Source organism: Cheilinus undulatus, linkage group 17 (genome assembly GCF_018320785.1).
Source record: "Cheilinus undulatus linkage group 17, ASM1832078v1, whole genome shotgun sequence".
Classification (NCBI taxonomy): Eukaryota; Metazoa; Chordata; class Actinopteri; order Labriformes; family Labridae; genus Cheilinus; species Cheilinus undulatus.
In genome coordinates, this window is record NC_054881.1 from 42458057 (window position 1) to 42485009 (window position 26953).

At 44.9% G+C, this 26953-nt stretch overlaps 2 protein-coding genes across 2 annotated transcripts; one reads left to right on the plus strand and one right to left on the minus strand.

The window, feature by feature from the left end:
• The first annotated feature begins 10697 nt into the window (after positions 1-10697).
• Positions 10698-14433, plus strand: pdzph1 (PDZ and pleckstrin homology domains 1). The gene is made up of 9 exons (XM_041811784.1): positions 10698-10717; positions 10813-10914; positions 11003-11113; positions 11279-11457; positions 11541-11698; positions 12791-12833; positions 12967-13153; positions 13642-13777; positions 14222-14433. The coding sequence occupies exons 5-9, from the start codon at positions 11571-11573 to the stop codon at positions 14319-14321; spliced, it is 594 nt and encodes a 197-aa protein (XP_041667718.1). The 5' UTR covers positions 10698-10717; positions 10813-10914; positions 11003-11113; positions 11279-11457; positions 11541-11570; the 3' UTR covers positions 14322-14433.
• A 3601-nt stretch (positions 14434-18034) lies between these two features.
• Positions 18035-26085, minus strand: macir (macrophage immunometabolism regulator). Its single transcript, XM_041810313.1, has 2 exons — positions 26013-26085; positions 18035-22430 (listed from the first exon to the last, which is right to left on the minus strand). Exon 2 carries the CDS (start codon positions 22410-22412, stop codon positions 21753-21755), a length of 660 nt encoding a protein of 219 aa, XP_041666247.1. The 5' UTR covers positions 22413-22430; positions 26013-26085; the 3' UTR covers positions 18035-21752.
• Positions 26086-26953: the final 868 nt, after the last annotated feature.

The following is a 26953-nucleotide window of genomic DNA, read 5'->3' on the forward strand; positions in this document are numbered from 1 at the left end:
ATGAAGTTTGGAGGTCTGTAGCCATTGACTCTGCAGAAAGTTGGCGACCTCTGCGCACTATGACCTCAGTATCCGCTGACCCCGCTCCGTCATTTTACGTGGCCTACCACTTGCTGGCTGAGTTGCTGTGGTTCCCAATGGCTTCCACTTTGCTCTAACACCGCTGACAGTTGACTGTGGAATATTTAGGAGCCAGGAAATTTCACCACTGGACTTGTTGCACAGGTGGCATCCTATCACAGTACCACGCTGGAATTCACTGAGCTCCTGAGAGCGAGCCATTCTTTCACTAATGTTTGTAGAAACAGTCTGCATGCCTAGGTGATGATTTTATACACCTGTGGACATGGAAGTGATTGGAACACCTGATTTACATTATTTGGATGGGTGAGTGAATACTTTTGCAATATAGTGTATTTAGATGCCTGTGCTCTCTGGTCTCTGGTAGAAGGATCAAACATAGCCAGAGTCTATCAGTGATCTATTTAGATCTTTGGAGGTTTTAAATCTTTAAATAGCCTGACTTCATTCAGACTGAACGGATCCTCTAAAGTGATTAATGAGCTCTGCTGGAGGCCGCTCCCATCGACCTGCCAACACTCGTGTTGGAGTCACATTCAGCTCCAACAGACATGTGTTTGAACGTTAAGACCTTTAAATTAGCGGACTATTCAGGTCAGAGAGAAATAGACAGACGACACTGATTTCTACAATAAAGAAGGACAACAGGAAGCTCAGATATTTACATGTTTACATGAAATTTGTGCTTCAGTCAGAATGAAGAGAAGTGAAAGCGGACGAGGTTGATGGTGACTGAAACATCAGCACTTTGGTTCTTGTAAACATACAACATTTCAGACTCAAACTTTGTTTTTAAAAAAAGTACTTAAATGTACTTAAATGTACAGATCCATTGTTATTGTTTGCTAGTTCTTAGTGGTCCTAATTCGCCATCATTGCTCTATTTAACCAAAGACAAAGAGGTTTTTAGAAGGCCACGCCCCTCACATGGAACAAGAATCTGACCGGATATTTAATGCACGAGTCCAGCTCTATTTAAACCCTCCTGGACTGTTAATGACTGCTATTTCCACCATTTTTATCTTTTCACAGCAACGTTCTTGTCGTCTCCTCCAGAACGGAGCTTCTGATTGGTTCTTATTTTGGTGTGGAAACTCTCCAAAGGCCGGCTCAGACTACATGAATTCAGCCAGATTTAAGCCAGACTGCAACGTCGCAGTTTGTCGTCAAAACTCGGACCCGAGTTTGAGCGTCGGGAACGACAAACGGTCTTGTAGTGTGACATAATTAGCGACGCGTCCAGGACGCCCCACGACCACGATTCAACAAGACTAGCATGTCAGAATTTTTCGTACGTCATCGTCTAGTTTGACACCCTGACCTGACGTTAACGACGTGAATCCTGACGTCTAACAACAGGAGAACATTTGCTCCTTACCTTTGCATCATCATTTACAAGATTTACAACTTTTATCACCTTTTATTCCCTAAAACTAATGTGTACATTTGATCACATACATACCTTAAGTTCTATCTGAAGGAGAGCCAGTCCTTATTGTCCTCCTCTTGATACATCCGTACTTATTATCCATAATCACATCCATAATTGTTTATTTTCCTTTGTTTGAGTTAAAGACTGCTACAATCACACAGAACGCTTCTGTTGCAGAGTGATTGACACTCTTTGGCCCGCCCCCCGTCAACCTGTGAACTCGCACTCAGTCGCGGAGACAGTGGTGACGTCAGCATACAGCGAGCGGTCCGGACCACACTTGTAGTGTGGCCAGGCTGTCGGCCAGGACGGGACAAGATTTTGGTGGCGTAGTCTGACATGGTGCTGTCGTCAACGACCAAAAAAATCGTGTAGTCTGAGCCGACCTTAAGAAGCTCACTGAAAGTCTAAAAAGGTTTGATGATATCTAACTTCATTTTAATGATATTGATCAATTAACTTAAAGTGGGCGGGGCCTAACGGGAAAATGGCCATAAATCATTAACAGTTCATCCAATCATCATGAGTCGTGGCACATGTCTTCAAGCTGTTACTGGGAATAAACCCAGTTAATAACTGTGCTTCTGACCCACAGATGGCGCCAAAATACAGACAGAATCCAACTGTATCTGCTGAGTGTGCTCTGTGAGCCAGTATTGATCAGAGTCATCGATTCTGTATTGGTTTATGAAAGTGGGTGTAGTCTTTGATAGATCCTGATAATACTCTCTGCAGAGCAGTGATGCTGAGAGCAACGGTGTTTCAGACTGAATGAGCTGGAGGTCATAAACCACTGTTTATGTCTTTATTTTCCCGTTTTTTTGTCGATTTTTCAATTTAGTCAGTTTGGATCTGCCTACAATGTGCAACTGAAGCTGAATTTAAACAAATAATAGTAAATTAGAGCAAAGTTGGAGGCCAAACAAACCAACGGACACCAGGAATTCACAGCCTCCTCCTCTAGGTGCACTGATGAAACCTTTGAAAAGCAGAAGAGTTTTAAAAGCTTAATAACCCTGTTTTTTATCTCTGTTTCTTCCCCCAGAGTCACTCTGAGCCGTCTAAACTTCAGAATGAGTAGGCGTGGGAGGAGGAGGAGCAGCAGGCGGAGGAAGAGCTCCAGCAGCAGCAAACGTGAGTGGGGGATTTAGGCGGAGGGAGCGTGCTCGTGCTCGTGCTGTCGGGTTAATCCTCTGCTGAGCTGAGTCACATTTTTCACACACCTGCACAGGTAAACAGAGAGGGGATTGCCTCACACATGAACATGACCAGTGACCAGAGGATTGGTTGGATTCAGAGTGATAGAAACAGAAACATACACCAGGGGCTATAAACCACGGACTTAACCATACCTTAATAATTACCTGAGAAACCGGTCTGTTGATTTATGGACTTGGAAAGACCATACCCTGATAATCGGGGTATCAAACTACTCAGCCTCCCTGGTACAGTCTACTCTGGGGTGCTGGAGAGGAGTTTCCTGACTGCTGAATCTCGGATTCAGGAGAAACAATGCGGATTCTGTCCTGGACCAGCTCTTTACCCTTGCCAGGCTCCTCAAAGGATCATGGGAGTTTGTTCATCCAGGCTACATGTGTTTTGTGGGGGGGCTGGGGGGACAGGTGCGTGTTGGCCTCTGCCAGGGCTGTCCCTTATCTCTGATTCTGTTTGTGGTTTTCATGGACAGGATCTCGAGGCGCAGTCAGGGGGAGGAGGGTCGTTTGCAGATGATGTGGTTCTGTTGGCTTTCTAGGCTGAGGACCTCCAGCAGGGTCTGGGACGGTTTACGGCAAAGTGGAGCGACTGCTATGAGAATAAGCACCTCTGCTAAAACACGGGGGATTGCTCCCTCCAGGTGGGGAGTGAGTCTCTGCCCAAGTGAAGGAGTTCAAGTATCTCGGGGTCTTGTTCATGAGTTAGGGTAGAATGGGCCGTGAGATTGACAGGCGGATTGGTGCAGCATCAACAGTTTTGCGGACGTTGTACCGTCATGGTGAAGAGGTAAAACTCTGCATTTACCAGTCGATCTACCCCCCCACCCTCACCTGTGGTCAGAAACTCTGGCTAATGACTGAAAGAATAAGATCAGAGATACAAGTAGTCAAAATGAGATTCCTCAGAAGGGTGTCTGGGTTCAGCCTTACCCCCAATTTCCATACAGTTTGCACGCTACAGAACGCCGGAGAATTGTACTGCAGAGCACTTCGCTCCCTCTCTAGTCTGTCAGAGCATTTCCATAGCCGGCACTCCAGACCGGCAGTGGCGCGTGCCTGGATCAACACCAAACCTCATAAATTCACTGTCATTCAGAAAGCACCAACCATGGAAGTCACAAGCGTAGAACATCCGGTACTTTCAAGATAAAACACAATGCATGGACTCCCGATCATAAATCATCACTATATCAACATTACGTCTCATCCTGCAGCGAGAGCAAAGGGGTCACCAAGCTACAACGGTGCCATTGACGATGAAAAAATTAACTTTTGGGGATATTTAGCCAAAGAATTTTGCATAAAACCACAGATCCTTTAAGCAAACATTAACCTCTTAACTTCCTAATGTACTCACTCAATGGCAGAAGCAATAATATCATGGACTTATACCAGAAAGGATGATAAATTAACCCAAACGGTAAAATAGTCCACTGTTGACATACTATTCCTGCGTGAACTCGCAGTTCTCTCGTGATCTCTTCCTGCTGATCAGGAATGCGTGCCACGGCGCTGTGCTCTAGATTCTCTTCTAGTGGGTGAGGTCACTCTCCTTCGGTCGGAGCAAACCTGCGGCACTTCGGTGCCTGACACGCACACTGTATATGGAAATCTGAGGTTAGAGATGGGGTGAGGAGTTCGGACATCCGGAAGCATCTCGAAGTAGAGCCGCTGCTCCTTCACGTCAAAAGGCGTCAGGTGGTTCGGGCATGTGATCTGGAAGCCTCTTGGGCTCCCTCCTGTGGAGATCTTCCGGGCACGTCCAACTGGTAGGAGACCCCTAGAAATGACCATATTTGTAGAGCAGGGCGGCACTGAAGAGAAACCTTGCTCCGAAACATTTTTTCTAGGAGGGGCTGTTCAGGGCATTTTTCAGAATAATCATGCTCTTTCTTTTCCGATCACATAGAAAACCAAACTCTTTAATATTCTTCACCGGTCAGACCAGTGTACGAGGTATTTACACATTTTACAGCATTTTTCTGGCAACATAACTTTATTTCCCCTAAATCATGATGATCTTAAGGTAGAGTAACCTTGACCGTTATTGGATGTCAAAAAAACCTCAGGATCAGGGCACAGGTGGTCTTGGGTTCAGGTGCTTCATTTTCACAGGGGTGTACCAAGTTCCTGACTCACCTGTGTATGTAAAGTACCAAATATGTTTAGCCAGCTCCTATCTGGATATAAATACAAAGATCAAACTGTACTTCTACTTTTATTGACAGACTCTTTGTGTTCTCCTTTCAGAGAGCGTCTCTCCGTACATCTTCCACAAGCAGAACCAGAATAACAGCCTCGGCTACAAAGACGATGTGGTCGAGAAAGGACAGGTGGATTCTCTTCGGAAGGAGAATGCTCCATCAGGTTCTGAAGACGAGGAGAAATACAACCACGCTCCTCCCAAAGAGAAAAGATTCAAACAGGACTACGACTCCAGTTCGTTCTCCAGCCAGAGGAGCATTTATACAAAGACGACCGAGGACGCCGAGAGAGGAGTGAAGATCGTCACGTCTGTCTCTGTGGACGAGGACTTGAACCCAAAGATCACCTTTCAGCAGTCACATCAGCCTCTGTCTGAAAACCAGACCTGCCCGTCCACGCCTGTCACCGCACCCATCGCCACGCCGATCACCAACATCATGAACATCAACTGTTCAGGGTCCCACATCAAACTGGAGATCCAGGAGTTCCAACACATGAACGCGTCAGGGATCAAGACCACGTTTGTCCTCATGAACCAGAAGATGAACTCTGATGGGATGATTTATAACGTTGGCTGTCAGAGGACGTGGACGCCAAACAACGACTGTCAGAGGACGTGGACGCCAAACAACGACTGTCAGAGGACATGGACGCCAAACAACGACTGTCAGAAGACGTGGACGCCAAACAACGAGTCGCACCCTCTGACCAATCACAGCTCCGACTATAGGTTCGTCTTTGGTCAGTCAGCGTCCATCAGTACAGATCAAATGTGGTCCAGTCCAGACCAGTCTCAGAAACCACAAACATCAGAGTTCATGTCGGAGAAACCCCCGCTGACGCCACCTCCCGTGTTCAGGACCAAACCTTCATGGAAGAGGAAACACTTCCAAAAGAGCTTCAGTGCTGATGAATTCTGGGACATCCCGCCGCCCCGAGAGTTTGCAGACATTAAACTGAACCTTCTAGATGAGCTGACCCAGGATCTGTCCTCCTGCAGGATCTCAGATGACCAGAAGACGGAGCTCCGCACTCCACAGGTCATCTATGAGGATGATTATGCACGAGCGGGTCGATCCCCATCATTTGATCAGGTATCAGAACCCGACAGCTTCAACCCATCCCTCTTCAGACCGTCGCTGTCCACCAACCGCTCCAGCTTCACCAAAGACTTCATCACCAGTCAGCAGAGGAAGTCCTGGATCAGGAACAACAGCATCGCCGCCGTCCAGCACAGAGCATGTTCCATCCCAAAGAAGAGACGTCAGACGTACCCGTGGACATCGGGGGGTTTGATCCAGGATCAGGGCCTCCTGGGTCATGGTGCCGAGTCTTTCTCCTCTTTGATGATGGGTTCTGAACCGCAGAGGTCTCATCCCGGTGAGGACGGTGTATTCGATCAAAGAGCTGAAAGTCTGAACTCTCTGATGGCCAAAGAGAGCCCTAGAGGACTGTGGGAGATCCCATACCGTCCCGGTCTGAAGCATCCTCTCTTTAGTCCGTTCTACACGACCTCCTCCGAGGATGCTCCTGATGATGCTTTTGCCTTTAAAGAAGCAAATCCAGGACAAAGTGGTGTCGGGTACTGTCCCAGAAACCTCTGTCAGCGGGACTTCATGCCAAGTGTTTGTCCGGCTGTGGGGACCATGAACGACGAAGACGGCAGACATAAAACTGATCACGACATAGCGGACAGTGGGTTTGACCAGGAAATGGGGGAGGTTGACTACCTGATGGGGGAGGTGGAGGATCCCAGTCTGGACCCCCCCACAGAGGATGAAGAGGAGGAGCTGAGCAGGAGATCTCTCATGATCCAGGTCATCCCTCCGTCCTGCAGCGGCTCAGAAGAACACATCCTTAACAACGGTCCTGCAGATTTCTTCCACTGTCCGGTCAACAATCCAAACCAACAACACCTGGATGCATCATCCCCAGGACTCCATGGACCCCCAGGTATGACAGTTCCTGCAGCTGTTCTCCAGCAGAGACTCCTACAGGTGGACTCCATGCTTTCCCCGAGTGCCTGCTTGGACAAAAATCTCCGAACGTGTCTGGCAGACTCCTGCATGGATTCAGTGAACTTAAACCAGGATACGGAACGGACTGAGCCAGAGAGACCAGGAACCGTGTTTACTCTAGAGTCAGCGATGGCTGAAGAGACAGACAACCAACCTTCGGGCTCTGCACTGAATCATGCCGAAGGGTCTACAGAGTCCAGAGAGGAGCTCAGTCAGACCTGCAGGACAGACAGGCATATGATGACCAAATGTAAGTGAGAACTGGGTCTGCAAGTAATCCTGGTTAAGACCTAACCTGTCCGTGTAGATCAGGGTGTGGCTTAGTCGCCTCAGTCCCGGTATCTTTGTCACATAAAGGTGATGGACTGTCAGTAGTTTTGGACACAACATGAATGAACTAGGCCCGATCTTATGCCTGATTTAGAACGTCCAATGAGCAGGAGTTCTGGTCTAAACTTTAGTGGCGAGACACGATGCTTAACCCAAACAGTCCACCTATCATCTCTGTGGCTCTCTGACCGTGGACTGGTGTCTCTACATGCTGATAAGAGTAAATGGAGGCCAATTAGCCACCAGCTAAGAGGCTAGTGGTGCCTCTTTAACTGCTTTTCTACCTCATGTCAAAAACATGCTTGTAAAGAACACAGTGATAAACTGTTAAGATGATAAATCTGGTGGGGTACTGGTAAGACTGGAATGAAATGGGGGTCTAGACAGGCCGGCATGCAACGGCAAAAGAAGGAATGTTTTTTTTCCTTTACAGGGTGACGTCATCTTTAAAGGCAGAGAAAGGAATGTTGGTGTAGCTGGGAATGTTGAGGGCTTTTTACCCCCAGTAAAAAAAAAACAACCTCGTTTTTCCCCCTCTCCAGTTAAAGATTATTGATATACAGTCATGGATGAAAATATTGGCACCCCTGGAATTTTTCCAGAAAATACACCATTTCTCCCAGAAATGGTTGCAGTTATAAATGTGTTTGGTATACATGTGTTTATTGCCTTTATGTGCACTGGAACAACACAAGAAATCAGACTCATTGCTGGCCACTTCAGAACTCTCCAGCTTTGTCTCCAATCATTTCTTGGTGCTTTTTGAGGTATGTTTGGGGTCATTGTCCTGCTGGAACACCCATGACCTCTGACACAGACCCAGCTTTCTGACACTAGGCCCTACATTGTGGCCCAAAATCTTTTGATAATCTCCTAATTTCATGATTCCTTGCACACAGTCAAGGCACCCAGTGCCAGAGGCAGCAAAATAACCCCAAAACATCTTTGAACCTCCACCATGTTTGACTGTAGGTACTGTGTTCTTTTCTTTGTAGGCCTCATTCTGTTTTCTGTAAACAGTAGAATGACGTGCTTTTCCAAAAAGCTCTACCTTAGTCTCACCTGTCCAAAAAATGTTCTCCAAGAAGGACTGAGGCTTACTCAGGTACATTTTTGCAAACTCCAGTCTGGCTTTTTTATGTCTCTTTGTCAGCAGTGGGGTTCTCCTCGGTCTCCTGCCATAGCGCTTCATCTCATTCAGATGACCACGTATGGTCCCAGCTGACACTTTTGCACCCTGAGTCTGCAGGACAGCCTGAATTTGTGTGGAAGTTGACTGAGGATGTTTATCCACCATCCCAACTATCCTGCATTGCATTCTTTTGTCAGTTTTTCTCTTCTGTCCACGTCCAGGGAGATTAGCCACAGCTCCATGGTTGTAAACTTCTTGATTATATTACACACAGTGGACAAAGGAATTTCTAGATCTCTGGAGATGGTCTTTAACCTTGAGATTGTTGATATTTTTCCACAATTTTGCTTCTCAAGTCCTCAGACAATTCTTGGCTCCTCTTTTTCTTCTCCATGCTTGGTGTGACACACAGACACACAACACAAAGGCTGAGTCAACTTTTAGACAGTCTAACTGGCTTCAAGTGTGATTTCTAGATTGCCAGCACCTGTTACTGCCACAGGTGAGTTTAAATGAGCATCACATGCTGGAAATAAAATGATTTACCCACAGTTTTAAAAGGGTGCCAACAATTTTGTCCGGCCCATTTTTTGAGTTTTAGGTAAAATTATGTAGATTTTCTCTTTATTCTTCGGATTTCTTGTGTTGTTCCAATGCACATAAAGGCAATAAACACATGTATACCAAAAACATTTGTAATTGCAACAATTTCTGGGAGAAATGGTGTAATTTCTGGAAAAATTCCAGGGGTGCCAATACTTTCGTCCATGACTGTATCTGTTAGTGACGAGGATTTTTAACTACTTCCTGCTTGACTGTGGATGATGTAATTTTGAGGGCCCACCACAGCTGTGCCCTTTTGAGTATTAAACTCAAATTCAACAGTTTTCTCAGGTTAGCTCTCCTTTAATAGCACGCCAAGTTTGAGCTGGATATGATGGGTGCCCTTGAAGGAGTTCATCCTTGAAGGACCCCTGAATGCTCAGAGAGTCTATTCTTCGCTGAAATGTCACATCACATGTTCCTACCAAAGGCTGGGCATGTAGATGAAAGTCTCCGTTATGGGGGATGGGTTCTGAAGATTCAAGGGGGTGCCATGAGTGCTTTTTCCATGTTTATGTCTGAGACTTAGAAATAATCTAAATTTTCACCAAAACTAGAATAAGATGCAGTAGACCAATTTTACAAGTGTGATACGATATTTTGTGGGTGTCTCTGAAAACTCTTTATCATAATGTTTAGTCAGTGATGTTTGAACAATTTAATGTTTACACCCAAAACTCCAGTCTGCACCACAGCTTAAACATGCATAATGATGGAGAGTGTAATAGAGGCCAAATCTGCCATGGTTCAGTGCAGAGAAGGGTTCCTTCAATTATAAAGTCCCCCGTGCACCACACAGTTCAATGTTCAGGCCCTTACAGAGATGCATTTGAATAAAAATTAAACTCCAGATGAAGGTTTTGTTAAACTGAATGACTGTTTTCATCATTTCCAGCTTCCCTTGAAGCCAAAGAGCAGCTGAAGCCAGTTGTTCTTAAGGAGGTGGACTGTAGTGGATCAGATCACTGGGCCAAGCGGAGGAAGCTGTTCAGAGAGAGCAAGCAGTGGAGCTCTGCAGCCGGCAGCTCCATCACCAGTGATATCACCGAGGAGTCAGGTCAGGATCGGGCTGTTTAAGGTCTTTATATGGAAAAAAAAAACCTTACCTTTGACTCAGGAGAATGATACTGAGGTTCCACCTTAAACCTGAAATCAGTGACGCCATATAGACTCCCTCCAAACTACAACCGTCTCTAAACATCCCAGTTTGATGATTAAACCAACAAAGACTGGCTGTTGGATTTAACTTAAGAATAAAGGTCTGTCTTTACCTGAGTAGCACAGTTACAGATTCATAAACAGAGGACAGAATGATGGTGAAGCTGGGGATGTTGGGGACATTTTTCCATTGAACATTAAGGAAAGGTCTCCGGGATCGAACATAGCTTCCGGTAACCCTTAAATAAAAGACCCTTTACTTTAGTAGACTTATAGACCCCTAGTTTAACTTCTTTAAACTCTAACTTCAGTTCTTAACTTTTACTGGATTCTGATGGTCTGATCTCTGGTCTCATGTTTTCATGCGTCCTCTTATTTCCAGTCTCAGAAGAGTCCCGGTCCATGGACCTTTCCATCGGAGACGGAGATGACCGAGGATTTTATACAGAGACGTTCCACTCTTCGGCCTGGATCTTTCAGGGAGATGAAGTCAGCTCAGGGTCCATCCCTCCCAGTCTGAACACTAGAACCAGAGCCGTGTCTGGTAAGAACCAGAACCCCTAAGGTTCCTCAGCTCTCTGTAGTTCAGGTCCAGTCTCATCATCATCATCTTTAACTGAACTTCTCCTCTTCTTTTAGTCCGAGAGCGGACGGTGAGGATCAATAAGGGGACAGGAGAGTACCCGTGGGGCTTCAGAATCCAGTTCTCCAAACCCATTGTGGTGACTGAGGTCGACACCAGTAAGTGGACATGTGAAGGCTGGTAGGAGTCCAGCCCTTCAGGGCATGCAGAGATGGTTCCAGTCTAAGACAGGGGTCTGTGTTTCAGATGGAGCAGCAGAAGAAGCTGGTCTGATCGTAGGAGATTACGTCCTCGCCGTTAACGGCACTGATGTGACCAGCATCCCTCACTCTGAAGCCGCCGACCTCGCCAGACAAGGTTTGTAACCACTCTGACAGGAGATGATGAATCATAAGTGAGGTGTTAGAATGTCTGACAGCAGCAGGTTGCTGATTCGGAGGATTCAGTCTTTGGTTGTTTTTATTTTCTCCAAATATTAATGGTAACCTGGATGGAGGCTAACGTAACATGTCGATACTGTAGGTCCGGATATCCTGACGCTGACCGTTGGCTCAGACATCGCTCGCTGTCCTAACACCCCCCGCCCGGCATGTCGAGGTTACCTTCACAAGCGTACCCAATCAGGTCTGATCAAAGGCTGGAGGAAGAGGTGGTTCGTCCTCACGCACGACTGCTGCCTCTACTACTACCGACACAAACGGGTTAGCACCACACATTGCCACCTAAGGATAGCTAGAACCTAAACATGAACTCTGCTTGTGACATCACTTCCTGTCTGTTCCAGGATGAGGGGAAGAGGCGGGCTCTGTCAGCGATGAAGCTGGAGGGCGCTGAGGTGGGACCAGATGTTTCTCTGGGGAAACCGTTCGTGTTCAAGTGTCAACCTCAGACTGGGAACCGGGTTTTCTTCTTCTGTGCAATGTCCAATCAGGAGATGAAGAGGTAAGGGAGCCATCTTTAAAAACAGTGAGATGATTTAGGAAAAATTACACAAAACTGAGATAGTGAGTGGGTAAAAGGGGCGCTACCAACTGTTAATGAGTGGTTAGAGGCCCATATGCCCTCGTTAACCATGCTAATTTTTTAACTCGATTGTTTGGGTCTACTTAAAGACTTCGTTTTAATAGGGTTCACATTTTTTGATGGGATATGTCTTCAAATTTGAGCAACAAATCAATCAACTGACAAACCGACCAAGCAACCAGCTGAACAAACAAACAACTAATTCACCAAACCACCATCCAACCTACTGACCAACCAACTAGTCAACAGACCAACTGACTGACCAGGCAACCAATCCAACCAACTAACGAATGAACTGTCCATCCAACATACCTACAACAAATTTCCTGACTGACTGACCAAGACCAGAGTTGACCAAACAAACAACCATTTCACCAAACCGCCACCCAACCAACTCACCAACCAAGCAACCAAGCAACCAAGCAACCAACCAAACAACCAAGCAACCAACCAACCAACTAACCAACCAACCGACTGACTGACCAAGCCAACCAACCAACCAACTCATCAACCAATCATCAGCTGACACACCAACCAACCAACCAAGCAACTGACTTGCCAAGCAACCAACCAGATAACCAACCAAACAACCAACCGACTGACCGACCGAATGACTGACTGACTGAGTGATCATACTAACCAACCCACCAACTGACCAACCAATATACCAACCAACCAAGTAATTAACCGACTGACTGACCAAGCAATCAACCAAGCAACCAACTGACTAACCGACTGACCAACTAACTGACTGACAGAGCAAGCAGACAACCAAGTAAACAACTAACTGACCAACCGACTGACTGACTGACCATCCAACCAATCAAACAACCTATCAAACAGGAGAAATAAAATATCCTTAAGTGTAGATTCTTATCTAAAGTTTTGTTTTCTCAGTGGTGGGCCTTTCTCAGCCTCTGATTGTGCTCTTCTTCGTCCCGCCGATACTCATACATTAACAGTGATTCAGCAGATATTTTTACTTGTGTTTATGCTGTTTTTGGGTTTCAGGTGGCTTGAAGCCATGGAGAGAGCGGTCCATCCCATCACACAGGTAGGCTTTAAATCCATCACATGTTGACTGTGTTATTTTAATCACAGACGTTTGATGAGATTGAGCGCGTCACGGCGGTTAATCAGCCGTCATATTGACCCTCATCCTCTCTATAATCTCCTCTGTGTTGCAGAAGCATGTGTGGGTGGACGTGACCCGCCATAACTCCAGCCTGCCCCCGCTGGCCGTGAAGAACCCTGAGTGTCTGGGACTCCTTCATAAGATGGACCGCAGCAGGGACATGTGGGTTCAGCACTACTGCATCCTGAAGGACGGATGTTTGCTCCTGTACAGCGGCATCAGAGCCACACATGCCCGAGGTAACCATGGAAACCGTAGATACACCCTGGTTTAGACGACGGCGTGCATGTAGACTGGAGGATCAGAACATGATTCCAAGGAGAGTTTGGGTTTTAATGATAGGAACCATCTCAGGGATCCAGCCCCACCTTTTTCACCCCGTCCCTATGTCTTCAACTCTGTGTCATTTCAGCTCCATGCAGCAGTTTAAAGAGCTGAACTGAAACAAAACAAGAGATTCTTACAATAAAGGCCTCAAATGGGAAATAGAGCAGAAATAAGACACAACTGTCTAAAACATGTTAAAACATGAGAGGAAAAGAAATGATGAAATAGAGCATTAAACACAAAATATTAAAATAACAGGCAGGGAATAAATAACCTGAGTCACATTTCTATTTCCTATATTTTTTTATTAAATATTCAGAGCCATCTCTTCATAATGAAGAGAATCTGATCAGATTATTGATTACTGATCACATATTGATAATGTTTCCTCATTCCTCAGGTGGGATCTACCTGCAGGGCTATGCAGTGAGAGAGCAGCCGTACGGATCAAAGAAATCCACCATCGAGCTGAAACCGCCGTCTGACGAGTTTAAGACATTTTATCTGAGCGCTGAAGATCCCAACGAGAACAAACGGTGAGAACAGAGCTCTAAAGAAGAGCTGTAAGTCACTAGGCTGTTTCTTTGGTACAGATGTGATGGAGAAGAGCTGACCATGAGGCTCTATCACCCGGACCTTTAACCTTTGACCTCCAAACTGTGATCAGGTCATCACAGGGTTAACGTGTGCAAAGTTTGATGAGAATCCTTCAAAGATTCTAAAGATATTCACAAAACAAGCATGAACAGACCCTATAATATCAGGTGCTATAGTTCAGTGTGATACTGCTATAGGATGTGAACCGACACAGTACAGTGTGATATACTATAGGGTGCAGTGCCACACGCTACAGTACGATACCATACAGTGAGATATGATGTGATATAGTCTGACTCCCTTTTGTCGCCCCCTGCTGGGATTCTGTCAGACTCCAGCTGTCTGCGGCTGCTGTAACATGTTTATCTGTGACGTCTCTGCAGGTGGATCATCGCTCTCAAAGCGTCCATAAAGAAGTGGCTTCCTCTCCATCGGGCACTGCAGGACTACATGAACCGCCTACCAGAGGAGACCAGGATGTGACTGTGCCAGGGGAGCACACAAGCCCTATAGACCCAGGGAGCACAGACCCCTTCATAAACCTGGGGAGCACATACACACCTCCCAATAAACCTGGGGAGCACAGACCCTCCATACACCTAGGGAGCACAGACCCCCCCAAAAACCTGGGGAGCACAGACCCCCATAAACCTGGGGGTGCAGACCCCATAAACCTGGAAACCACAGCCCCTCATAAACCTGGGGAGCACAGACCCTCCATACACCTAGGGAGCACAGACCCCCAAAAACCTGCGGAGCACAGACCCTCCATACACCTAGGGAGCACAGACCCCCCCAAAAACCTGGGGAGCACAGACCCCCATAAACCTGGGGAGCACAGACCCCCAAAAACCTGGGGAGCACAGACCCCCATAAACCTGGGGAGCACAGACCCCCATAAACTTGGGGAGCACAGCCCGCCCCCCCAAAAAACCTGGGGAGCACAGACCCCCATAAACCTGGGGAGTACAGACCCCCATAAACCTGGGGAGCACAGACCTCCCCATAAACCTGGGGAGCACAGACCCCCATAAACCTGAGGAGCACAGACCCCCATAAACCTGGGGAGCACAGAACCATACACCCAGGGAGCACAGACCCCCATAAACCTGGGGAGTACAGACCCCCATAAACCTGGGGAGCACAGACCTCCCCATAAACCTGGGGAGCACAGACCCCCATAAACCTGGGGAGCACAGACCCCCAAAAACCTGGGGAGCACAGACCCCCATAAACCTGGGGAGCACAGACCCCCATAAACCTGGGGGGTGCAGACCCCCATAAACCTGGAAACCACAGCCCCCCTCATAAACCTGGGGAGCACAGCCCCCCTCATAAACCTTGGGAGCACAGACCCCCATAAACCTGGGGAGCACAGACCCCCCCATAAACCTGGGGAGCACAGACCCCCATAAACCTGGAGAGCACAGACCCCCATAAACCTAGGAAGCACTGACCCCCATAAACCTGGGGGGGGACCCACAGACCCCCCATAAACCCAGGGAGCACAGACCCCCATAAAACTTGGAAAGCACAGACCCCACCGTAAACCTGGGGACCACAGACCCCCTGTAAACCTGGGGAGCACAAACCCCCTCATAAACCTGGGGAGTACAGACCCCCATAAACCTGGGGAGCACAGACCTCCCCATAAACCTGGGGAGCACAGACCCCCATAAACCTGAGGAGCACAGACCCCCATAAACCTGGGGAGCACAGAACCATACACCCAGGGAGCACAGACCCCCATAAACCTGGGGAGTACAGACCCCCATAAACCTGGGGAGCACAGACCTCCCCATAAACCTGGGGAGCACAGACCCCCATAAACCTGGGGAGCACAGACCCCCCCATAAACCTGGGGAGCACAGACCCCCATAAACCTGGAGAGCACAGACCCCCATAAACCTAGGAAGCACTGACCCCCATAAACCTGAGGAGCACAGACCCCCATAAACCTGGGGAGCACAGACCCCATAAACCCAGGGAGCACAGACCCCCAAAAACCTGGGGAGCACCGACCCCCATAAACCTGGGAGCACAGACCCCTTCATAAACCTGGGGAGCACAGACCCCCATAAACCTGGGGAGCACAGACCCCCCCATAAACCTGGGGAGCACAGACCCCCATAAACCTGGGGAGCACAGACCCCCCCATAAACCTAGGAAGCACTGACCCCCATAAACCTGGGGGGGGACCCACAGACCCCCCATAAACCCAGGGAGCACAGACCCCCATAAAACTTGGAAAGCACAGACCCCACCGTAAACCTGGGGACCACAGACCCCCTGTAAACCTGGGGAGCACAAACCCCCTCATAAACCTGGGGAGTACAGACCCCCATAAACCTGGGGAGCACAGACCCCCATAAACCTGGGGAGCACAGACCTCCCCATAAACCTGGGGAGCACAGACCCCCATAAACCTGAGGAGCACAGACCCCCATAAACCTGGGGAGCACAGAACCATACACCCAGGGAGCACAGACCCCCATAAACCTGGGGAGTACAGACCCCCATAAACCTTGGATGCACAGACCCCCATAAACCTAGGATGCACAGACCCCCAAAAACCTGGGGAGCACAGACCCCCATAAACCTGGGGGGTGCAGACCCCCATAAACCTGGAAACCACAGCCCCCCTCATAAACCTGGGGAGCACAGCCCCCCTCATAAACCTTGGGAGCACAGACCCCCATAAACCTGGAGAGCACAGACCCCTATAAACCTAGGAAGCACTGACCCCCATAAACCTGGGGGGGGACCCACAGACCCCCCATAAACCCAGGGAGCACAGACCCCCATAAAACTTGGAAAGCACAGACCCCACCGTAAACCTGGGGACCACAGACCCCCTGTAAACCTGGGGAGCACAAACCCCCTCATAAACCTGGGGAGTACAGACCCCCATAAACCTGGGGAGCACAGACCTCCCCATAAACCTGGGGAGCACAGACCCCCATAAACCTGAGGAGCACAGACCCCCATAAACCTGGGGAGCACAGAACCATACACCCAGGGAGCACAGACCCCCATAAACCTGGGGAGCACAGACCTCCCCATAAACCTGGGGAGTACAGACCCCCATAAACCTTGGATGCACAGACCCCCATAAACCTAGGATGCACAGACCCCCAAAAACCTGGGGAGCACAGAACCATAAACCTTTGATTCTAGTTCACCCCTGTCTGACTGAAAGCACGTCCTTCTTTGAATCATGTTTGGAGACGATGCATTCACTAAAACTCCGGCACTTTTACATTTAATGTGTTTTTGTACATTAACTTTAGAATAAAATGTGGTTTATGGTTTTGATATTTATAATCTTTCTATGAATGAGGATTTATGGATTTCTGCTGATCGCCAAGGCAGAAGCTGAATAAGAGCGTGTAGTAAATGTGGTTTTACATGTGAGTAAAATGATTTTACTTGAATCAAACCAAATGTTAAAAAACAGGTGAGATATGTGACAATGTTGTAGTGTTTATTGTTTATTCATGCTTCATGTCTTTAAATACCTCACCTTACCAGCTGTCATGTCATTTATTTACTGTATTAAATTTAAATATTAATAAATATCTGCCTCAGTTGTCTCTACTGTGTCACAACAGTTCATAAAGACAAAGCTCCAGCATCTCTGAATGAAAAATGAAGCTGCTGTTCCACTCCTGTCCACTAGAGGCTGCGTTTGAATCAGCATCAGTGCCGTCCACCCCCATGTTAAAGCATTCATTCTTACCTGTCAGGACGTTTAAGGCTCTCTGTCTTTACCTGCTGATTGGTTCTCAGGGAAAGAGTTACAATAGCATGGCTTCACAGTGAAAGAGGGCGGGGCCTAGACTGCCTTGAAAGGCAAGGAAGGAATGTTTTATGGGCTTTAAAGGATGACATCATTTTCACAGAGGGTGGAATGTTGGTGAAGCTGGGGATGTTGGGGCCTTAGTTACTAATGTTTGGAAAAGTGGGTGGAGCTAGTTCCTCGCCAGTCTGGTTGAGAAAACTAAATCTGAGGATTTCATTTGTCATGACGAGTAAAATAATGTTAGGAAGAATCAGAGTTTCTCCTCAGGAGAACGTTGGACTATAACCATAACTTTAGTCCTCATATCTCATAAATCATCAGGTTTATATGGAGGCTGGCTGAGGCCTTTAAATCAGACACGCTGAGACGTGGTGTTTAAATAGTCTTTAATTATTGAACAGTCATTGGTTACATCAAGTGTACATTTCTGTTTGGCTTTAATAAGAGTGCATAAAGAGTGATTCACAAACGCAGTGAAGTGAAACCATCCGTACACTCCCACACTTCCAAATCAAGAGTCTAAAAACTAAAATATTCGGATTATTTTAATACGATTTCCTGTCTCAGTGAATTTAAACTGCAGCAGCTGTTAGAGAATGAAATAACTCTGATGTGAAACCTCCTTAAGTCCAGTTAAATGTAGAATATTTCAGGTGAAAGCATCCGACCCGTGGTCATCCTGCAGGAGAAAAATGTCAAACCTAGAACCGACTGTCAGACCATCGACAGAAAAACTGATGGATCATTTTAACTGACTTCTAAATCAAAGATGGACGCCCAATCTTGACCTGTTATAATCTGATTAAAACCATAAACTCCCCTAACCATGATGAGCTGCTCTGGTTTACTTCATTATACTATTCACTACAGGTTAATAAGCTTTACAGTGATATTTAAATGAATTTAACATGAACGGTTCAGTTTACTGCATCAGAAAAAAACATCTGGAAATGCTGACAACACAAAATCTACAAACACAGAGACAGAGACAAGAAGTAGAGCCGGAGTTCAAGGCTCTGTTTCAATCCAGGACATGTGTATGGCCTTCAATATTTATCAGTATTCACCTAGCCAACATCATCCAGCCAGGCTTCTGGTGCAACAAATAAACACAATAATATCGATATTTACCTGGCTACACACCAGACGATTATGGGACAAAAGAAGGCCTGGTTCTGGTTTAAAAACCTGGTTCTAATTTTAAGATCTGATTCTTATTTAAAGGCCTGGTTCTAATTTTAAGATCTGATTCTTATTTAAAGGCCTGGTTCTGGCTTAAAGGTCTGGTTCTGGTTTAAAGGACTGGTTCTAATTTTAAGATCTGACTCTTATTTAAAGGCCTGATTCTGATTTAAAGGCCTGGTTCTGGTTTAAAGGTCTGGTTCTGGTTTAAAGGACTGGTTCTAATTTTAAGATCTGACTCTTATTTAAAGGCCTGATTCTGATTTAAAGGCCTGGTTCTGGTTTAAAGGTCTGGTTCTGGTTTAAAGGACTGGTTCTAATTTTAAGATCTGATTCTTATTTAAAGGCCTGGTTCTAATTTTAAGATCTGATTCTTATTTAAAGGCCTGGTTCTGGCTTAAAGGTCTGGTTCTGGTTTAAAGGACTGGTTCTAATTTTAAGATCTGACTCTTATTTAAAGGCCTGATTCTGATTTAAAGGCCTGGTTCTGGTTTAAAGGTCTGGTTCTGGTTTAAAGGACTGGTTCTAATTTTAAGATCTGACTCTTATTTAAAGGACTGGTTCTAATTTTAAGATCTGATTCTTATTTAAAGGCCTGGTTCTGGTTTAAAGGCCTGGTACTGATTTAAAGGCCTGGTTTTAGCTCTAATTAAAGACCAATTCAGATCTTGGCGAGACTTAGATTCCAGTCCTAGTTTTAGAGCCTGGTCTTTGACCTGAAACTAAGTTCAGGCCTGGTTTTTTGGTCAGTTCTGATTTAAAGTCTGACTCTTGGATTTACGGCTAGATTTTTGCCCATTTTTAATATCAGAATTGATCCTGATATTGGGCAGAAGTATGTTTTCAAGGCCAGATTGTTTTGGATTATTTGCTTTTATTTTCATAGGCAGCCAAAGAGAGATAGGAAATAAGAGGATTTGTTAATTTTAGGCTTATTTGGGTCCTGATTTCAATCTGGTCCTTATTTTGATAATTTGACTCCACCATTCAGGCTCGTTATAAATGATTATGTCTGAATAATCCCGAATCATAAATGTCAAACATGTCTGATATTCCAACAACGCGAGTGCCTTTCTTTAGTTTCATGAAGATGGACCACAGCAGGGATGAGGTCTATCCTCCATGTTTGTTTGTCCTCTGTTTGTACATTTCTGAGATCTCCAGGGAGTGGAATCTCCACGCTGAAATCATCACTACCAACAGTAAAGTATCCATTCATATTGCACTGAATCAGATCATTTCAAATTGTATCGATTCGTGTTGAATCTTATCGATCTTAACAATTCATATCCAGCCGTATCCTATTGAACTGCACCGATTGTGTCTAATTGTATCATATTGTATTGAATCAAATCATTAACATCAGCCACGAGGACTCAGTCTGAATCCTCCAGTGTGTGCATCCACAGGATTATAATGTTAAAAATCAGACCAGGTCTGGTGTGTAGCCTGGTAAAGCTCTTCTTATTCCTACAGATGGCTGCTGCCTGTCCTGAATATTTGACCAGCGAAAAGAAAACTTAACAGAGAAAAACTCAGAGGACGGACAAAAGAAAATTTCTCTAAATGTTGTTAAGGGAACTAAAAATAGTTCCTGGTTTCTGCAGTAAGAAAACAACAAACGACCCTGTTCTCCATCTGAAGCAGTGCTGAAGTTCCTCCATGGTGTGTAAAGTCTGAGTGTGAAGATGGCGTTTGAAACCAGCAGTGATGATGATGATGATGATCTTACTCCAAATAAGGATTAAACACACTGATGAAGACTGACAGCAGTAAATCAATAACTCAGTGATAGATGTGATCAGACGGCTGTACTCAGTGGTTTAATAAGAATAAATCCTTCACTCACACGTTAATGACGCTGAGATGACAGCATGTCCATCTGTGATATGTGCTTCTGTAAACTCACTGGGACACACCAGGGCTGGAAATCAGCGCACCACACCCACGGGCCGCCAAACGTGGTTGTTTTTGTTCGGTATGGGCTGAATCTGCTCCACCTAGCAGCCACAACATCAGACCTATGAGTGTAACAGTAATTTATAACAGAAACTATGACTGCTGCATCCTGACCTTCAGCAGGCTGCAGCTGTTGGTGGTGGTCATAGCTGCTGTAAACACTGTTTGTCTCTACATTGTTAATGAACCCCCCCCCCCCAACAGAACCTTAGTGTAATAGGAAACTGTGTCTTAAACTTGTAAGCTTGTATTTCCCCAACCTAAACCCTAGTAATGACAACAATGTCTGACCAGGTGTTGGGGAAGTTTCGGGGGCAATCGAGTGAGGTAAACAAAAGGATCTTTGATCTGAGGGTTTCTAGCTCAGGAGGGGTTAAGCCTGGAAACAGGTTTTACGACATATTTTACAATCTGTGTGTAACCTGAATTGTAACACGTTCCTTGCAACAAGTTTTTCATAATAAAAGTGCCCATTTTATATGTTGTTGAAGTACTTTTATTGTGAAATAGCTGTGAATTGTTTATCTTGGCTCCTGTTTTGCCTTCAAGGACAAACCTCAGAAATAAAATAATGAAGTAATGTCTGACAAATTTCCACCAGTAAAACAGCTGATTATCTGAATGCTATCAGTCCTGTTGTTGATATTTTACGTCATTTTTTAAGCTGTTTGGATCCATCAGCCTGGCATCAGGTAGATGAAGGGGTTAATTTCCAGCCCTGGTACACTCACCCACTCACTCAGGTCATTAACATGTTCACGTGTTATTGCTAAGTTAATATGATTCACATTATTTAACCCTTCCCCTCCTGATTATAATCTAACAGGATTACCGGAGCGTCTCTTTAAACACCACCAGCTGTAATCCCAGGAGAGAGAAAGAGAGAGAGGGAGAGGGCGAGCGAGCTGAATATAGCACCTAAATCCCCGTCGGAGGGAGGGGGCGGGGTCTAAATCAGGCCTCCAGCAGCTTCATGTCTTCCTGGTAAACACTCGCTCCACCCGGCGCTCCGCCCGGCGCTCGCCCCTCAGCGTGAGGCTCTGCAGCTGGTACTGTAACGTCTCGGTGTCGGCCGAGTCCGTCACGCTCAGTCTGTCCAGGTTCAGGTAGTCCAGAGACTTGGACTGGGACCGCTTCCCTTTGAGCAGACAGAGAGGGAGGGGGGCGTGGGGGGCGTGGAGGCCGTGGGGTGGTGGTCTAAGGAAGGTCTCACAGGAGCTGGGCATGCGCCTCCTTCGGCGCCCCCCAGAGCCAGGGATGTCGTAGGGTTGGTAGTATCGAGTCTTTGCTTTGAAGACTCGAGACGACCTGTGGACTCCCAGGTCCACAGATTTTGGGGGGGACGTCTGCACCGATGTGGTCACAGACGGGGGGGCGGGACTCTTCTCTGGACCCGCCTCAGACCACCTGTGGGCCAGTTTGAGCAGCTCCTCCCCCGTGGTGAAGCCCACCAGGTAGTTAGAGTCCATGTGGAGGATGTGGTACCCGGACACGGTGCCTCTGATGGGCGAACATGGCGTGCTGGCACAGCGGGGACGCTCTGCTTCAGGTTTCAGGGTCGATTTGATCTCAGCCGCCGCAGGGAGGATGGAGACGTGAGCCCGAGACCCCCCACTGACCTCCATCTCCATCCTGACAGATGTCCCACACTGACCAGGAGAGAAGGAAGGAGAGTAAGTCAGAGAGTAAGACAGGAATAGAGGAAAGACAGTGAATCCGCCACATGACAGCACTACGACTTCACTCAGCAGGCAGAGAGCAAGGCAGGAGAACAGAGAGAGTTTATGGGGAATAATAATAGTTATTTTTCAGCACGACAAAAAGCAATGCTTTTAGAATAGCAGTGTACAATAACACTGAGCACTCTTTGGTATGACTGGCTGTTTCTGCTTTTATCTTCAGCAGGTGTTTTCTTATTCTCAGGGATCTATCTGGTCCTGGTTGTGATGTGGTACCAATAAACCAACAAACAGGACAGTTAAATCTCATTGACTCAAAGCTGAAGCCTATATCAGCTGTAAATATCAGTCTATATCAGCTGTAAATATCAGTCTATATCAGCTGTAAATATCAGCCTATATCAGCTGTAAATATCAGCCTATATCAGCTGTAAATATCAGTCTATATCAGCTGTTAATATCAGTCTATATCAGCTGTAAATATCAGTCTATATCAGCTGTAAATATCAGTCTATATCAGCTGTTAATATCAGTCTATATCAGCTGTAAATATCAGCCTATATCAGCTGTAAATATCAGTCTATATCAGCTGTTAATATCAGTCTATATCAGCTGTAAATATCAGCCTATATCAGCTGTAAATATCAGTCTATATCAGCTGTTAATATCAGTCTGTATCAGCTGTAAATATCAGTCTGTATCAGCTGTAAATATCAGCCTATATCAGCTGTAAATATCAGTCTATATCAGCTGTAAATATCAGTCTATATCAGCTGTAAATATCAGTCTATATCAGCTGTAAATATCAGCCTATATCAGCTGTAAATATCAGTCTATATCAGCTGTAAATATCAGTCTATATCAGCTGTAAATATCAGTCTATATCAGCTGTAAATATCAGTCTATATCAGCTGTAAATATCAGTCTATATCAGCTGTAAATATCAGCCTATATCAGCTGTAAATATCAGTCTATATCAGCTGTAAATATCAGTCTATATCAGCTGTAAATATCAGCCTATATCAGCTGTAAATATCAGCCTATATCAGCTGTAAATATCAGTCTGTATCAGCCTATATCAGCTGTAAATATCAGCCTATATCAGCTGTAAATATCAGTCTATATCAGCTGTTAATATCAGTCTATATCTGCTGTAAATATCAGTCTGTATCAGCTGTTAATATCAGTCTATATCAGCTGTTAATATCAGTCTATATCAACTGTAAATATCAGTCTATATCAGCTGTTAATATCAGTCTATATCAGCTGTAAATATCAGTCTGTATCAGCCTATATCAGCTGTAAATATCAGTCTGTATAAGCCTGTATCAGCTGTTAATATCAGTCTATATCAGCCTTTATCAGCTGTAAATATCAGTCTATATCAGCCTATATCAGCTGTAAATATCAGTCTGTATCAGCCTATATCAGCTGTAAATATCAGTCTGTATAAGCCTGTATCAGCTGTTAATATCAGTCTATATCAGCCTTTATCAGCTGTAAATATCAGTCTATATCAGCCTATATCAGCTGTAAATATCAGTCTGTATCAGCCTATATCAGCTGTAAATATCAGCCTATATCAGCTGTAAATATCAGTCTGTATCAGCCTATATCAGCTGTAAATATCAGTCTATATCAGCTGTAAATATCAGTCTATATCAGCTGTAAATATCAGTCTATATCAGCTGTTAATATCAGTCTATATCAGCTGTAAATATCAGTCTGTATCAGCCTATATCAGCTGTAAATATCAGTCTATATCAGCTGTAAATATCAGTCTATATTACCTGTAAATATCAGTCTGTATCAGCCTATATCAGCTGTTAATATCAGTTTGTATCAGCCTATATCAGCTGTAAATATCAGTCTGTATCAGCCTATATCAGCTGTAAATATCAGTCTATATCAGCTGTAAATATCAGTCTATATCAGCTGTAAATATCAGTCTATATCAGCTGTAAATATCAGTCTATATCAGCTGTAAATATCAGTCTGTATCAGCCTATATCAGCTGTAAATATCAGTCTGTATCAGCTGTAAATATCAGCCTATATCAGCTGTAAATATCAGCCTATATCAGCTGTAAATATCAGCCTATATCAGCTGTAAATATCAGCCTATATCAGCTGTATATATCAGTCTATATCAGCTGTAAATATCAGTCTGTATCAGCTGTAAATATCAGCCTATATCAGCTGTAAATATCAGCCTATATCAGCTGTATATATCAGTCTATATCAGCTGTAAATATCAGTCTATATCAGCTGTAAATATCAGCCTATATCAGCTGTAAATATCAGTCTATATCAGCTGTAAATATCAGTCTATATCAGCAAAAATCAAATATTTTGCATAAATATAACTTGGTAAATCTACTCGAAAATGTACTAGTACACAGTAACTACTCAGTAACAGTAACATGATTAAATGTCATTGTTATTTTCCAGTCCTGCAGACTATCTACCAATATATGGTAAAAATGAAAAGCCATGATTGGACAGCACAGATAACCCTGGGCTCCTGATGCCAGTTTATTTACAGATGTTTGCCAAATGACTGATATCATGTTCAACTGCTGCATCTGCACATCCCTAGAACCAGAATAAGGACTTAGGCTTGGCGTTGGTATCTGATACTGGTATGGGTGTCGGTGCATCCCTAGATTTTATTTTATAATCAAAAATCAGACACCTCTAAGGTGTTTATTCAGAGCATTATTCCTCTGTTAGACATAAAAACACAGTCAGCCCCCAGGTTCGTCTGGTTTGATATAAAATCATATTTTTATGTAGAGTGCTGATGGGCTGGAGCATGGAGACAGAGGAATGGTTCAAATGAACTATGAACCATGATATTACAGTTTTCCTGCTGCCTTTAATGAATCAACAGAAATAAAGACGTGGATGAAGCATCATGGCTCTATCAGCTAGAATGGCCTGGGCTGAAACCATTACAATAAAATATTCTCACTGTTTTTCTTTATTAAAATAAACCAGGCTGGGTTTAAACAGACCCAGATTCTTCTCTATAATGTCTCGTAGTAAACGGCAGCTCAGAGACTGGAGGCAGGTTGGAGCTTCGCTCCTGAGACGGAGGACGCCATGGAGGGATGAATCGAGCCAAACCGAGCCGTACCGAGCCAGACAGCGTCAGAACCCAGTCTTCAGTAGTACAATAACCCACAATAATCCCGGTTAGGGTCTTCGTAATCCGCTGGTGTGGTTAATATTCAGATTAAACGGGATTCACTGAGAGGGGGATGGAGGGGAGCGGAGTAAAGATGGCTGATGGAGACACAGGCCAGTTCATCCCGAGCATCCTGCTGGATCATTCCACCTCCTCTGATCACCTTATAGATCATCAACTAATCATGTGAGCGATTTAGAACGACGGATCGATCATTTTAGACCCGATCAGAGCCGCTGTCACCATCAATACACGGGATAATTCAAGAATGTGATCGGTTATCGATTCTCATCGTTCGTTCCTGGTTTAAATAATAAAACCATCTTTAAATAAAACCTTTCAGAATAAAATAAACAAACTAACCTTGTATTTGTGCGGAGAATCTGAGAGCAGCCTCCTCTCAGCCTGCAGCTGTCATTCACAAACAGAAGCCTGCAGTTCCTCCAGCAGGGGGCGCCAACACTTCCGCTCTCATTTTCACACTAAAGGGAGAATTTTACAGTCTTTACGGTATTTCAGAGATAATATAGAGGCAGAGGAGTCTAATCAGAGAGAGAATGATGGCTGAAATCATTATTAATTACATCCCCTCCTTTAAGTCTCAGTGATCTGTTAATCCAGCTAATCTGGAGTTATAAAACACAGATTACAGCTCATTATACAAGCCTTTAGATTAAATAACGATCATTAGAGGCCAGATTATACGACGGAGTATTAGGGCCACACGAAGAGAAAAAAAAAAGACTTTTTTTTGGCATCACGAGAATAAAGTCGTAATTTACGAAGGACAAACTCGTAATATTACGAGAAAAAAATAAGAAAGACAGACGTCGTAAATCCGTAGCAGACTGTCTTTCTTGTAATATAGGCTTTTTTTCTCATAATATTATGACTTTTTCTCTCGTAATATTACGACTTTATTCTCTATATAATGACGTTATTCTCGTAATGTCAAAAAATTATTCTTTTTTTTTTTCTCTTCGTGTGGCCCTAATACTCCGTCGTAAGGATTAAGACCACATATTGTGATATAAAGAGTTAAATGGACAGGACCACAGAAACTGACACCTCACATACTATTATCATTACTTATTACTTGTGGGAATATCAAAATTGTGTTTGTAGAAAATATCAGACACGATAGGGCGTTTATTTTTAAAGATATTGCCGAAAAACTATTAGAAAAATAAGCGTAGAAAAATACCCCTTATTCTGATAAAGTAAAACCTTGATTTTTAATGTCTTCTCTAAATTTTCGAAGGGTTGAGCATTGTTTTAAAGGATAAAAATAATTTTGTGAGGTC